This window comes from Peromyscus californicus, unplaced genomic scaffold (genome assembly GCF_007827085.1).
Source record: "Peromyscus californicus insignis strain IS unplaced genomic scaffold, ASM782708v3 Scaffold_2__1_contigs__length_46816999, whole genome shotgun sequence".
Taxonomy (NCBI): Eukaryota; Metazoa; Chordata; class Mammalia; order Rodentia; family Cricetidae; genus Peromyscus; species Peromyscus californicus.
In genome coordinates, this window is record NW_026294540.1 from 13,273,045 (window position 1) to 13,286,113 (window position 13,069).

The 13,069-nt window shown below is 44.7% G+C and overlaps 1 protein-coding gene and 1 pseudogene across 2 annotated transcripts in view; one reads left to right on the forward strand and one right to left on the reverse strand.

Annotated features, from left to right (window-relative positions):
- Anapc5 (anaphase promoting complex subunit 5) overlaps positions 1 to 3,607 on the reverse strand; it is a 34,369-nt gene extending 30,762 nt beyond the window's left edge. For both annotated transcript variants that reach the window (XM_052755330.1, XM_052755329.1), the window contains exon 1: positions 3,301 to 3,607. In XM_052755330.1, the coding sequence (XP_052611290.1) occupies positions 3,301 to 3,471 (171 nt within the window). In that variant the 5' untranslated portion in view covers positions 3,472 to 3,607. The remainder of the gene's footprint in view (positions 1 to 3,300) is intronic.
- LOC128120739 (40S ribosomal protein S2-like) lies at positions 3,476 to 11,289 on the forward strand (annotated as a pseudogene).
- The last annotated feature ends 1,780 nt before the right edge of the window (positions 11,290 to 13,069 follow it).

Sequence of the window (13,069 nt, forward strand, 5' to 3'; positions counted from 1 at the left end):
GAAGAATGGATTAAGAAAATGTGATACATATACACAATGAGTACTACTCAGCAGAGAAAAACAATGACAGCATGCCATTTGCAAGCAAATGGGTGAACTAGAAAATATCATCCTGAGTGAGGTAACCCAGACTCAGAAGGACAAACATGGTATGTACTCACTCATAAGTGGATACTAGATGTAAAGCAAAGAACGATCACACTACAACCCACAGATCCAGGAAGGCTACATAGCAGGGGGGACCCTAGGAGGATGGTGGCTTATAGTAAGTTTTGGTTTTGCCCAATCACTGGGCAAGCTTTAGTGAAACATTTCACTATTAGGATAAGAATTTGGCCAGGCGGTGGTGGCACACGCATTTAATCCCAGCACTCAGGAGGCAGAGGCAGGCGGATCTCTGTGAGTTTGAGGCCAGCCTGGTCTCCAAAGTGAGTTCCAGGATAGGCGCAAAGTTACACAGAGAAACCCTGTCTTGAAAGAAAAAAAAGAATTTGTACCGTATCAAGCTGATGAAAGGATATGCTGGCTATACTTTCAGGAGGGGAGGCTAAACTCTTTTTAGATTATGGATTAGCCTATAGAAAAATGTCTGCCATAAATCAAACAGTGAAGGGGAAGATGAATAGGAATCTCACTTACACAACTTAAGTAAAACATAGCCCTCTGGACAGACGAAGATAGGTTTCTTCTGTATCCCAGAATCTAATCAATATTTATATGTATAATTCAGCTATTATTTGGCTTAAAAGGGCTTATTGGGAAATGTTATCATTTTTATTATTTTTTACAGAGAAAATATTTTCCAGTTTCAAATAACCCTGGACTTTTGAATTATAACCTGTTTTTATGTTCAAAAAAACAAAACAATTAACTCAGAACAAAAAGCTTTTACACTGGGCGGTGGTGGTGCACACCTTTAATCCCAGCACTCGGGAGGCAGGGACAGGCGGATCTCTGTGAATTCGAGGCCAGCCTGGGCTACCAAGTGAGTTCCAGGAAAGGCACAAAGCTACACAGAGAAACCCTGTCTCAAAAAACAAAAACAAAAACAAACAAACAAAAAAAGGGCTTTTACTACACACCAGGTACATCTAGCTGTGACACAGGTTGCCTAGTTACTGAGTACACCCCCCCCCCCCCCCCCCCCCCCCCCCCACCCCCCACCCCCCCCCGCCCAGAAAATGGCACAGCCAAGGTTTGGACAGATGAGGCTCCAAAGGAAAAAAGGCAGTTTTATTTTCACTCGTGACTTAGTGACTTACAGACTCCTAACATTTTACCTAACCACGTCTAAGAATATAGTTTGAGCACATCAATTCCCTTTTCAATCTATTAACTGAATTTAACCCTTAGTTAATTCATTCCTCATCAGTCACTTCCCTTTTGGGTTGCTAATGACAGCTGACAGTTACTGCTCTTTGTGTGGATCTTATCACCCCTCCTTTTGACCCTGAGGGAATTCAAGCCTGGAGACCTTGCTTTGGCCACAGTATTGCTGATTGCATGGGTATACAACTGAAAACCTCAGAGACTTGGAAAGAACTAAGATGGAGAACGGAGCCGGGGCAGGACTAAGATGAGAGAACCAAGATAGGACATAAAGAGAACAGCACAAAAATGAAGAGAGAATCAGGCACGAAAGAAGCTGAGTAGGAGAGCAGAAAAGAAGCTGTGTAGAGAATTGACTAAGAATAAAGTGAATGGACTAAAGAGTTTCGTGTACGTTTAACATTTAACATCCCTCAGATTAATTCACCACTGGTAGCGTCTCTTCTGGAACTCTGGGGAAATTATAAGGGGCTGGACCTCTATAGTCTTTGTTACCCAAACCCTGGAAGGAAGGAAGACTGAACCTAGAAACAGTACCTTACGGGGTACAAGGTAACTCAACCTCAGGTCAAAAAAAAACCTCAGATAGCTGAGGTAAAAGCAACCTCAACTATCATGGTTATAATCAAGATGAGGTCTAAAAATGACACACCGCAGTCATTTTAGAAAGTTAACAGTGTTCAGGCCACTTTAGAAGTGGTAGCCCAAAGCCGGGCGATGGTGGCGCACGCCTTTAATCCCAGCACTCGGGAGGCAGAGCCAGGCGGATCTCTGTGAGTTCGAGGCCAGCCTGGACTACCAAGTGAGTTCCAGGAAAGGCGCAAAGCTACACAGAGAAACCCTGTCTCGAAAAACCAAAAAAAAAAAAAAAGAAGTGGTAGCCCAGCAAATCCACTTATTGGGAAACTGTATTTGATATACATTATTTTAAACGAGTCTGTATGTTAAAACAAAGACAAACCAAAAAAAACTTCAGAAAGTACCAATTATCAAGGTCTTTTTCAAACTACTACTCCCTGGAAAAAAAGGAAGGACGGAAAGAAGGCAAGGAACTGGAAAGCATGGAGGACTGTCTTTCACTCCATCAGTTGTGGGGTTTTTTTTGTTGTTGTTGTTTGGTTTTTCAAGCAAAAAAAAGAGTTTCTCTGTGTAGCCCTGGCTGTCCTGGAACTCATTTGTAGACCAGGCTGGCCTTGAACTCACAGAGATCCACCTGCCTCTGCCTCTCCAGTGCTGGGATTAAAGGCATGCACCATTGCACCCAGCAACTCCATTAACTTTTGTTCTATTTGGATGTTTTTACAACACTATGTGCATCAGTGGAAAGGTTAAACACAAATTAAGAAAGTCAAATGATAAGTAAAGGAGTTAAGTCTAGTGGAATGTTATTAGATTAATTCTGTATATACAATAAAACTAGTTGGTAGCTGGGCAAAATATTAGAAACAATTCCAAATGGCAAAGAAACCCATCTTTTAAAAAAAAAAAATTAAAAAAGGGTCTAACGAACTTGCTCCAGTCAATGGAGCTACAATCTAAGCCTGCAAAATGAAATAAAACATCTCCAGTGTCCACTACATAGAATAAAAGTTTGAGCGACACTGTTATGTCATTATTCTACTTATTACACTCCTCTAGAGGGAGGAGCATCTACAATTCCTCTCCTTGTTCTCCAAAGCCCATTTTCCAGAAGGCCTCCCCACAGTCACTCAGGCAGGTGATACAGGAGCCTAAGGAGGGCTGCAAAAAAGAATGCATGTCAAGTACCTGCCCATAGTAGGCGCTCGATAAGCTAGAAGTTAAGCTAGAAGCATTCCCGCAATTTTTCCAGATTCCTCTAGAGCAGCGTGGAGCGATGAACCCCCGCCCCACCTGAAAGGCCCCGGGCTGGACCTTCCCCGCCCCCAGGCCCAGGGCGGGGCCCACAGTAAAGTGCGGAGAAATGGGCGGGAGAGGGTGGACGCCTCTCACCTGCAGCAGAGGCAGGAGCAGCTGGTTGAGCTTCCGCCGCTCCACGAGGCTGACGGCGCCTTCTCCCGTGCGGCCCATCTCGTTCAGCAGCACCAGGACCGCGATCTTATAGGGCGTCACCCAGTCCTTAATGCCAAACAAGTTGGCGTGCACTACCCCGTTGGTCATCATTGGGATGAAGTGTCGGCTCCCGTGGACGCTGGCAGTGACAGGCCTGCAAGGCCTGCCACGCGCCGCGCCCACGAGCCGCCTTACGCCATGGCAGCACCCGCCCGGCACCTCGCCCGCCCCGGACTGTTTCCCACAGCAGCGGGTCCTCCATGGCCCGGCCGGCCTCCGACCAATCATAGACCACAAGGTAGACCGACGGCCAATCAAAATATCCAGAAGGGCAGCGAGGGGGTGGGACAAACGTGGTGTTACTAGAAATTGGTTCCCTACAGAAACGCTCAACCAAAGTGAACAGGTTCCTAGTCGACGTGGACAGGGATCTGGTAGAAAGGAAGAGGCAATGCTTGAGGGTCACCGAGGAAGTGAACGGGCTGCGCGTGTATTCATGTAATTTGCAAAGAGGTCAAATTGCATTTTCCCCCCCTTTGGCGATACTAGAGGTTGAACACGAGGCCTCGTGTATGCCAGGGAAGCTCTCTAACAAAGACCTTCATCTGAAGCTACGCCCCTCCCCTTTTTGAGACAAAAAGCTTGCTAAAAGTAGCTCAACCTGGCCTCGAACTTGTGATCTCCCTACTTGTCGACGACTACCACAGTAGCTGAGATGATTCGAATGCTCTACCCTGCCTAAATGACATTTTTAAATAATTTTGTTTAAAACCAATGAAATTAAATTGGCATCCTTAAATTATATTTTCAAACTGGATATAGTAGTCCCTACTCTTATACGAGCACTCAGGAGGCACAGGCAGTGAGTGGCAAGCAGATCTCCAAAAGTTTGAGACCAGCCTGGTCTACAAAGCCAGTTCCAGGCCAGCGAGAGATGCCCGGTAAGACCCTGCCTCAAAAAAAAAAAAAAAAAAATATATATATATATATATATATATATATATATATATATATTTGAGACAGGGTTTTATCTGTGTAGCTTTGCACCTTTCCTGGATCTTGCTCTGTAGACCAGGCTGGCCTCGAACTTACAAAGATCCGCCTGCCTCTGTTTCCCGAGTGCTGGGATTAGAGGTGTGCACCGCCACCACCTAAAACATATATTTTTACACCCGTTCATCATATTTCATCATATTGATTTTTACTTTTTTTTATATATACAGGATGTCACCATGCACCATGCAGTTTGTAGAACCTGCCTCTGGCTCCCTACTGCTAGGATTAAAGGCATGTACCATGCCTGGCCTTATTCTGCCTTTGAAAGAACAAGAATAAATGTTGTTCTTCAACATCTCACAAATGCCATTTGCAGACAGCTAGGTCAGTTTGCAAGTGCCATATCCTCAGTGAAACAGAAGGTCAGCTCACCTCCTTGTGGTGAGTATCTGTTTCCTCCCTAATTAACTACAAAGTCCAAAGTCTGGTGAAAGATGCCGCTCAAGATCAACCCCCAGCCTATAATATTTTCAGTCTGACTTTTTACAGCACCCCTTCTATTTATCTGTATCTCAAGACACTTAGTTCTCTGGAGCTTAAATTATTATTATCAGGGATGGAGAGATTGCCCAGTGGCCAAGAGCACTTACTGCCCTTCCAGAGAACCCGAGTTTGTGTCCTAGCATCCACATCAGGTCCTTCCTCACTCTCTTAACTCCTTCTGATCTCCTCTGGCACTGCACACACATGCACATACTTCTACATAGACCAGTAGTTCTCACCCTTCCTAATGCCGCGACCCTTTAATCCAGTTCCTCATGTTGTGGTGACCCCCCCCCCCCCCCCCCCGCACCATAAAATGATTTTCGTTGCTACTTCATAACTGTAGTTGTATTATGATGTAAATACCTGTGTTTTCCTATGGTCTTAGGCCGTCCCTGTGGAAGGATTGTTCGACAAACACGCCCAGGGGTCACGACCCACAGGTTGAGAACCACTAACATAGACAAACAGTCACATGATAAAAAATTAGGGCTGGAGAGATGACTTAGCACTAAAGGGGCGTGCGACTCTTGCAGAGGATGCAGATTCAGTCCCCAGCGTCCACAAGGTGGCTCACAAACATCTGTAACTCTAGCTCCTGGGGCTCCAAAGCCCTCATCTGATCTCCTTGGGCATCTGGCAAGCAAGCGGTGCACAGACATACATGCAGGGAAAACACTCATATACATACATTAAATGAATCTTAAAAAAAAAAGAGAAGTAACTGAAAATTAGTAGACTATGAAGTTGTTTTTCGAAATAGGCAATCAGATGCATGGTTTCTGTATCTCGGAACACTGTACACCTGGAGCAGAACTACACCAGCTTTTCCTCCATCTCGTCTGACGTGACATCTGCAGCTCCCATTACAGATGGGAGATCCAGCTGTGTCACAAAGAGCTATTTGACCTGCTGCTAATCAAACCCAAACCTTCCCAAAGTGACAGCCCCTAGTCACAGTAGTTCTAAAACAGGATGGTAGATGGGGAGCACTCCTCTGCTTTCTTGGAACAAGAGAAATATGTAATCTGTAAACCTGTTTTGTGAGCATGCATGAATGTTCTTGATTAACAACAACAACAACACAGGACCAGGTGGTGGTGGCACACACCTTTAATCCCAGCACTCGGGAGGCAGAGGCAGGTGGATCTCTGTGAGTTTGAGTCCAGCCTGGTCTACAGAGCAAGTTCCAGGACAATCAGGGCTATACAGAGAAACCCTGTCTTGAAAAACCCCAAGTAAATGAATAAATAGCATAGGACTTGTGAAATAACGGTACTTGCTCTGTAAGCATGAAGACCTGAGTTTGAATCTTGCACATCCACATAAAAGCTGGGCGGGGCTGCCCCTGCCTATGATCCCAGCATTGAGGAGGTGGAGTCAGACAGATCCTGGGAGCTTGCTGCCACCCAGCTTAGCCTAACCTTCAAGTTTCCAAACCAGCTATAGGCTCTCTTTCAAGGAGATAAAGCATCAAGTGGTTGAGAAAGACACCCGATGTCTCTGGACTCCCGGCAGGCAACCCAGAGAAAAACGTTTGGCTCCTATTGAATAAATTCTAACTTTCACACAGAGTCTCATAGCTCTATCAATATGGAAATGGCTAGGTAATTAACTGGATTGCTAGGAAAGCTTGATCATTAGCCTGATGAGCATGGCCAAGTATTTCCATACACAAAACACCAGACCAGCTCCTCCAACTTGGCTGACCTCACTCCTCGGCGAAGGGATTTCCCATTTTCCTTTCTCCATCCAGGTTAGAGCTCACCCTACGCAGCTGGAGGGATTGGCGGACACATTGATTCATTTCTAATGCAAAATCCATTTGCCTGCTTGGACCTACTTTCTATATCTCACAGTGTCAGTCAGTGAGATAATTCACTGTGTGATTTTCATGGCCATGACTGTGTTTTATACTCATTGATTTCTTTGTTTTCTTTCCTTTCGTTTGGAAATGAAGTCTCACTAGATGGCCCAGGCTGAAGTGAACTGGTAGCAGTGTTTCTGTCTCAGAATTACAGGCATGAGGTACCAGCTGTACTCACCTTTTGAACTCTTGGCTGGTACCCTGACTTATTCTCAATATTTGACTTGCTGGCATTTTCCAATAGAAGGAAAAAAAAGCAAAAACAAAAACAAAAACAAAAACAAACCCAAACAAACAAAAACTTCTTTTAAAGTTTCAAAAACTGTTTTTTAAAAGTCCTTTCTGTTATACTTTGCTTTGTGTTACAGCTTGGAGTTGGAACCTGTGTGGGCTCTGATTTAAAGGTATCTTTCTGTTCTAACCTTCCTGCTTCATTTTAGTTCCTTGACTGTTAGACTGGATAGCCTACCCTCCATTCTTGGTGACAGCCTTTTGGGGGTAATGTTGTGGCAAATTGGTCTGACTGTACTAATGCCTCCACCAAAATAAAAAGTAACTGTTTGCCATTTCTCCCAGATCTTCAGGGAAGTAAATGCTTTTTATATCCATTCTGTAATTACAGGGTTAAAATATAAGGATGTCTGACTTCTGTGTGTATTTTTTCTCGCTTCCGCCTTCTTGCATACACAAGATAGTTTACGAACCAAGGACATTGGAAGCTTGGTTATCTTAGGCAGCTCTTGCTAGACTGTAACATTCTATAACTCTCAGATTTTTGTGGGAAGAAAAAAAATACACAGAAGAGCTTGTAGGAAGAAACAAAGGGCACTACAGTTTGCCTACACTTTTGTAACAGCCAAAACTTTATTGTTTAACAATATATAGAGCTGGGAGATAGCTTGGTTGCAAGTGTTTGCCTTGTAAGCCTGGGGATCTGTGTTGGATGCCCAGGACCACCATTTAAAAAACAAAACAAACAAACAAATAAAAATGGCCAGCTGAGGCTACATAGTGAGACCCCCTTTCAAGAAAACAAACAACCAACCAAAAAATAAGGTCAACAAGACTGCTCCGTGGATAAAGGCACTTGCAGCCAAGCCTGAAGACTCGAGTGTGATCCTGGGATCCACACGGTGGAAGAAAATAATGAGCTCCTTCGAGCTGTGCTCTGACTCCATGTATATGCTGTTGCGCGCGCGTGTGCGTGCGCGCGCGCACACACACACACACACACACACACACACACAGACAAAGAAGATAAAAAATTAAAATGGAAAATCAACTAGGGGATGGAGAAGTGGCTCAGCAGTTACGATCACTAGCTGCTCTTCCAGAGGATCCAAGTAGTGGCAGTGAGCTTCTTTAACCCCAGTACTCGGGAGGCAGAGGCTGTTGGATTTCTGGGGCCACGCTGGTCCAGAACAGCCAGGGCTGTTACACAGAGAAACCCTGTCTCGAAAACCAAACCAAACCAAAAAAAGGACCCCTGTTTCTATTTACTATCAGTATATAGTGGGAACTTAAAGCAAAGCTTAATTTTCAAAGACTAACTACAATACCAATCTTCAACTTTTCTGTTCTTGCGTCTCTGCCCAGCAGGCTGGGGATTCTACTTGGAAAGCATGACTATGCCTAGGCCTTTGAGTGACATGTGCCATATCTGGGAAATGTATCTGGAGGCTAAGTATCACTTTCTACAACTGGTGGCTCCCCTGTTTTAAGAAGAAATGCATATTGAAGTAGCTATGATTTATTTGGCATTGTAGGAAGCAATCTGGTGCTAAGCATTTTTTAAATGGTTGTACTAGAAAGGCTGAACTGTCGATCTTAATTCAGGAACATGTATTAAGATTACAGCATGGGTGTAAACTACTGGTAGTGAGAGAGAGGAGCTTGGGTAAACAGATTCTTTATGGCCCTATACACAAGTCTTAACTTGAAAGTTTTTGAAAATGGAAAGATCATCTCATTTCATTTTCTATTATTATTAGTTTTTATTTTTTGGTTTTTCGAGACAGGGTTTCTCTGTGTGGTTTTGGTGCCTGTCCTGGATCTCGATCTGTAGACCAGGCTGGCCTCGAACTCACAGAGATCCACCTGGCTCTGCCTCCTGAGTGCTGGGATTAAAGGCGTGTGCCACCACCGCCCGGACCGTTCTTTTTTTTGTACAGGTTTCTCTGTGTGGCCCTGGCTGTCCCAGAACTCACTTTGTAGACCACCTGCCTTTGCCTCCCTAGTGCTGGGATCAAAGGCGTATGCCACCATGCCTAGCTAACCAGTTCTTGTCAGGCCAAATTTACTAAAATAGTCAAAGCACTTTCATGTTTCCCAGGTAAAGTGTCAGAACTCTTGCTTCTCACAAGGTTCTGAAGCCTCTGGGCGTTATTTATTTATTGTTAAAACTGGGCTTTTTTCAATCTTTAAGTCTCTTTTTTGTGAAAAGAAAAAGGTTTTATTTTTATTTATCACTATAAGTGTTTGTCTGCATGTATGTGCACCACCTGCATGGCTGGTGCTCAAGGAGACCAGAAGAGGGCATCAGATCCCTTGGAATGGGAGTTACAGACAGTTGTGAGCTGTCAAGTGGGTGCTGGAAACTGACCCTGGGTCCTCTGGAAGAGAAGCCAGTGCTCTTAGCAGCTGAATCATCTCCCCAGCCCCTCATTTCAGTCTCTTAGTGGTCTATCACACATAAATGAAATTGCCAGAGAAACTCTTTAAATATCTGGCTCATTTTAAAGTCTTTGAGAGGTATTTTGTTCAATTTGTGTGGAGGAGAAAGGAGAAAAACTATCAGTATTTTCATTTGTGTCAAGTAATGAATAAAAGAATGATTTTTTAAAAAGATTTATTTATTTATTATGTATACAGTGTTCTGTTTGCATGTATGCCTACAGGCCAGAAGAGGGAGCCAGATCTCCTTACAGATGGTTGTGAGCCACCATGTGGGTGCTGGGAATTGAACTCAGGACCTCTGGAAGAAGAGCCAGTGTTCTTAACCTCTGAGCCATCTCTCCAGCCCAAAAAGAATGATTTTGTTTGTTGGTTGGTTGATTTTTCGAAACAGGGCTACTCAGTGTAGTTTTGGTGCCTGTCCTGGATCTCGCTCTGTAGACCAGGCTGGCCTCGAACTCACAGAGATCCACCCAGCTCTGCCCCCCCCAACCCCCCCAGTGCTGGAATTAAAGGCATGCACCACCACCATCCAGCAAAAGAATGATTTTTATTTGTCATTACTAGTAATTGATCCTAGGGATTCATCTAGACTAGGCAGACACTCTACCACTGAGCTATATATATCTCCAGTCTCATGAAAGAACGGTATTTAATGTGTAGTCATACATATAAGTGTGTGTATGAATATATAATATATAATGTGTATATGTATATGTACATGTATGTATGCATAGCCTTCATACTCTCTATGTTGTTGAACAATGCTATCAAAAATACTTCTTTTAGCTTCTTCTTCGGGAAAATACAAAATGGCGGACGATGCTGGAAGCCCAAGATTAAGAGCCTGTGGAGGCTTCTGTGGAGGATCCAGCAGCAATCTTAGGGGCTGAGGTTGTGTTTATGGCCATGGTCAAGGCCATGGGGCTTGTGGAGGTAAAACCAAAGACAAGGAGTGGATCCCCATCACCAAGCTGGGCCACTGGCCAGGGACAGGAAGGTCAAGTCCCTGGAAGAGATCTACCTGTTCTCTCTGCCCGTTAAGGAACCCAAGATTACTGACTCTTTCCTGGGAGCATCCCTAAAAGATGAGGTTCTAAAGATCATGCCAGTGCAGAAACAGGGCTGGCCAGCGGACCAGGTTCAAGGCTTTTGTCGTTATTAGGAACTACAATGGTCATGTTGGTCTTGGTGTTAAATGCTCGAAGGAGGGAGCCACTGCCATCTGAGGGGTCATCATCTTGGCCAAGCTGCCCATTGTCCCTGTGTGGAGAGGCTACTGGGGGCACAAGATTGGCAAGCCCACACAAAGTGACAGGCCGCTGTGGCTCTGTGCCAGTGTACCTCATCTCTGTCCCCAGAGGCACTGGCATCATCTCTGCTCCTGTGCCCAAGAAGCATGTACTAATGGCCAGTATTGATGACGGCTACACATCAGCCAGTGGCTGCCCTGCCACCCTGGACAACTTTGCCAAGGTCACCTTTGATGCCATCTCCAAGACCTACGGCTACCTGACCCTGGTCCTCTGGAAAGAGACTCTGTTCACAAAGTCTCCTTCTCCGGAATTCATTGACCATCGGGTGAAAACCCACACCAGAGTCTCTGTGCAGAGGACCCGGGCTCCAGCTGCGGCTACTATACAAGGTTTGTTTTGTTTGTTTTTCAAGACAGGGTTTCTCTATCTAACAGTCCTGGCTGTCCTGGAACTCACTCTGTAGACCAGGCTGGCCTCAAATTCACAGAGCTCCACCTGCCTCTGCCTGGGATTAAAGGCGTGCGCCACCATGCCCAGTTCCTTACCAACAGTGTTTGACACCCTTCTCTTATTCTAGGAACTACACATGTCTGACTCAGGCAGGCATTTAAGGACAATTCAAATTTCAATTTCACAGCAACGTCAAAACTTGGGCTTCTTTAGGAACTGGAGTTTCCGCTCCTGCTTTGAGCCGGTTAAGCTCACATGCAGAATTCCAAGTATCAAGAGAACGTTCCAAGAGCTCTGTGGTTAACACTCACTAAGCTTTCAAGGAAAGATTCGCTCCAGCCTACAGTCTTCAGACCCCTCAGTTTGCAGTGAATGCCAAGTTCCCAGCCCTTGGCCACTGCGATTGTTTCTGTGATAAGCACATGGCCCAGGCTAGCCCAATCAAGGGCAAACAGATCGGACGGCTGTTTGTTTAAACTGTTTCACGCTAAAGGGGAAAGGGACTCCCCACCCCGAGATCGCATAATTTAATACAGGGATTGAAAAAAAGAAACTTATGAAGAGTGAAAGGTTTTGAAGTCGCCATGAGCAAAAGCGAAGGAGTAACAGACACTTCTGCCTCGAACTCACAGAAATCCACCGGCCTCTGCCTCCCGAGTGCTGGGATTAAGGGCCTGCGCCACCGCTGCCCGGCTATTTTTCCATTTTTAGAGATTTATTTATTTTTATTTTTATGTGTATGGGTGCCTTACCTACATGTATGTCTGTGCACTGTGTGTGTGGTCCTCCTGGAGGCCAGAAGAAGGTGTCAGATCCCCTAGAACTGGAGTTACAGGTAGTTCTGAGCCACCATGTAGGTGCTGGGAATCAAACCCAGGTCCTGCGAAAGAACAATCAATGCTCTTAGTTAATGCTCCTAACAGTCTCTTCTTCAGTGTATCCCACAGCCTTATTGTTATTATTATTATTATTATTATTATTATTATTTGGTTTTTCAAGACAGGATTTCTCTGTGTAGCTTTGGTGCCTGTCCTGGATCTTGCTCTGTAGACCAGGCTGGCCTCGAACTCACAGAGATCCACCTGGTTCTGCCTCCTGAGTGCTGGGATTAAAGGCATGCATCACAACTGCCCGGTCAGCCTTATTTATATTTACTTGTTTATTTTTATTTTTTTTTGAGGTAGCCTCAATATGTAGTCCAGGCTGGCCTTGAACTCCCAATCCTCCTACCCCAGCTTGCAAAGTTCTGGGATTATTGGCATGTACCACTGTGTCCGGCTTCTGCCCTGTTTTAAACTTAAGGTATCCTAACCTTAAGTTTGATCTTCACTACCAATAAATAAAAAGGTAAAAAGTATAAAACTTAATTAGGACTTGCATCCATTTTGTTTGTGTGTAAGTGCATGCTTGTGTACATGTTTGTGTATGTGTATACTTGTGTACATGTTTGTTTGGGTGTATCTATACATGCAGATGTGTCATGCATGTGGAGGCCAGAAATTGATTCCTGATGTCTTCCAGTTGCTCTCAACCAAATTATTATTATTTATTATTATTATATGATGATGATGATGATGATGTGTGTGTAGTGTGTGTGTGTGTGTGTGTGTGTGTGTGTGTGTGCACTTGTGTGTTCAGGGAGGCCAAAAGAAGGTGTTAACTATCTTTCTCTATAACTCTCCATTGTATTACCTTAAGGCAGGGCCTCTCACTGAACCTGAAGGGAGGCTGGGAGCCAGCAGGTCCCGGAGGTCCTTCTCTCTTAGCCCGTGCTAGCACTGGGGTTACAGCCTCATCTGTGACCACACTGACTTTTTCTTGTGGGTGCAGAGGACTTGAACCCAGGTCCTCTTGCTTGTGAGCCAAGTGTTTTTACCCACTAAGCCATCTCCTCTTTCTGAACTTGGAACTGTTTTGCCTGAAT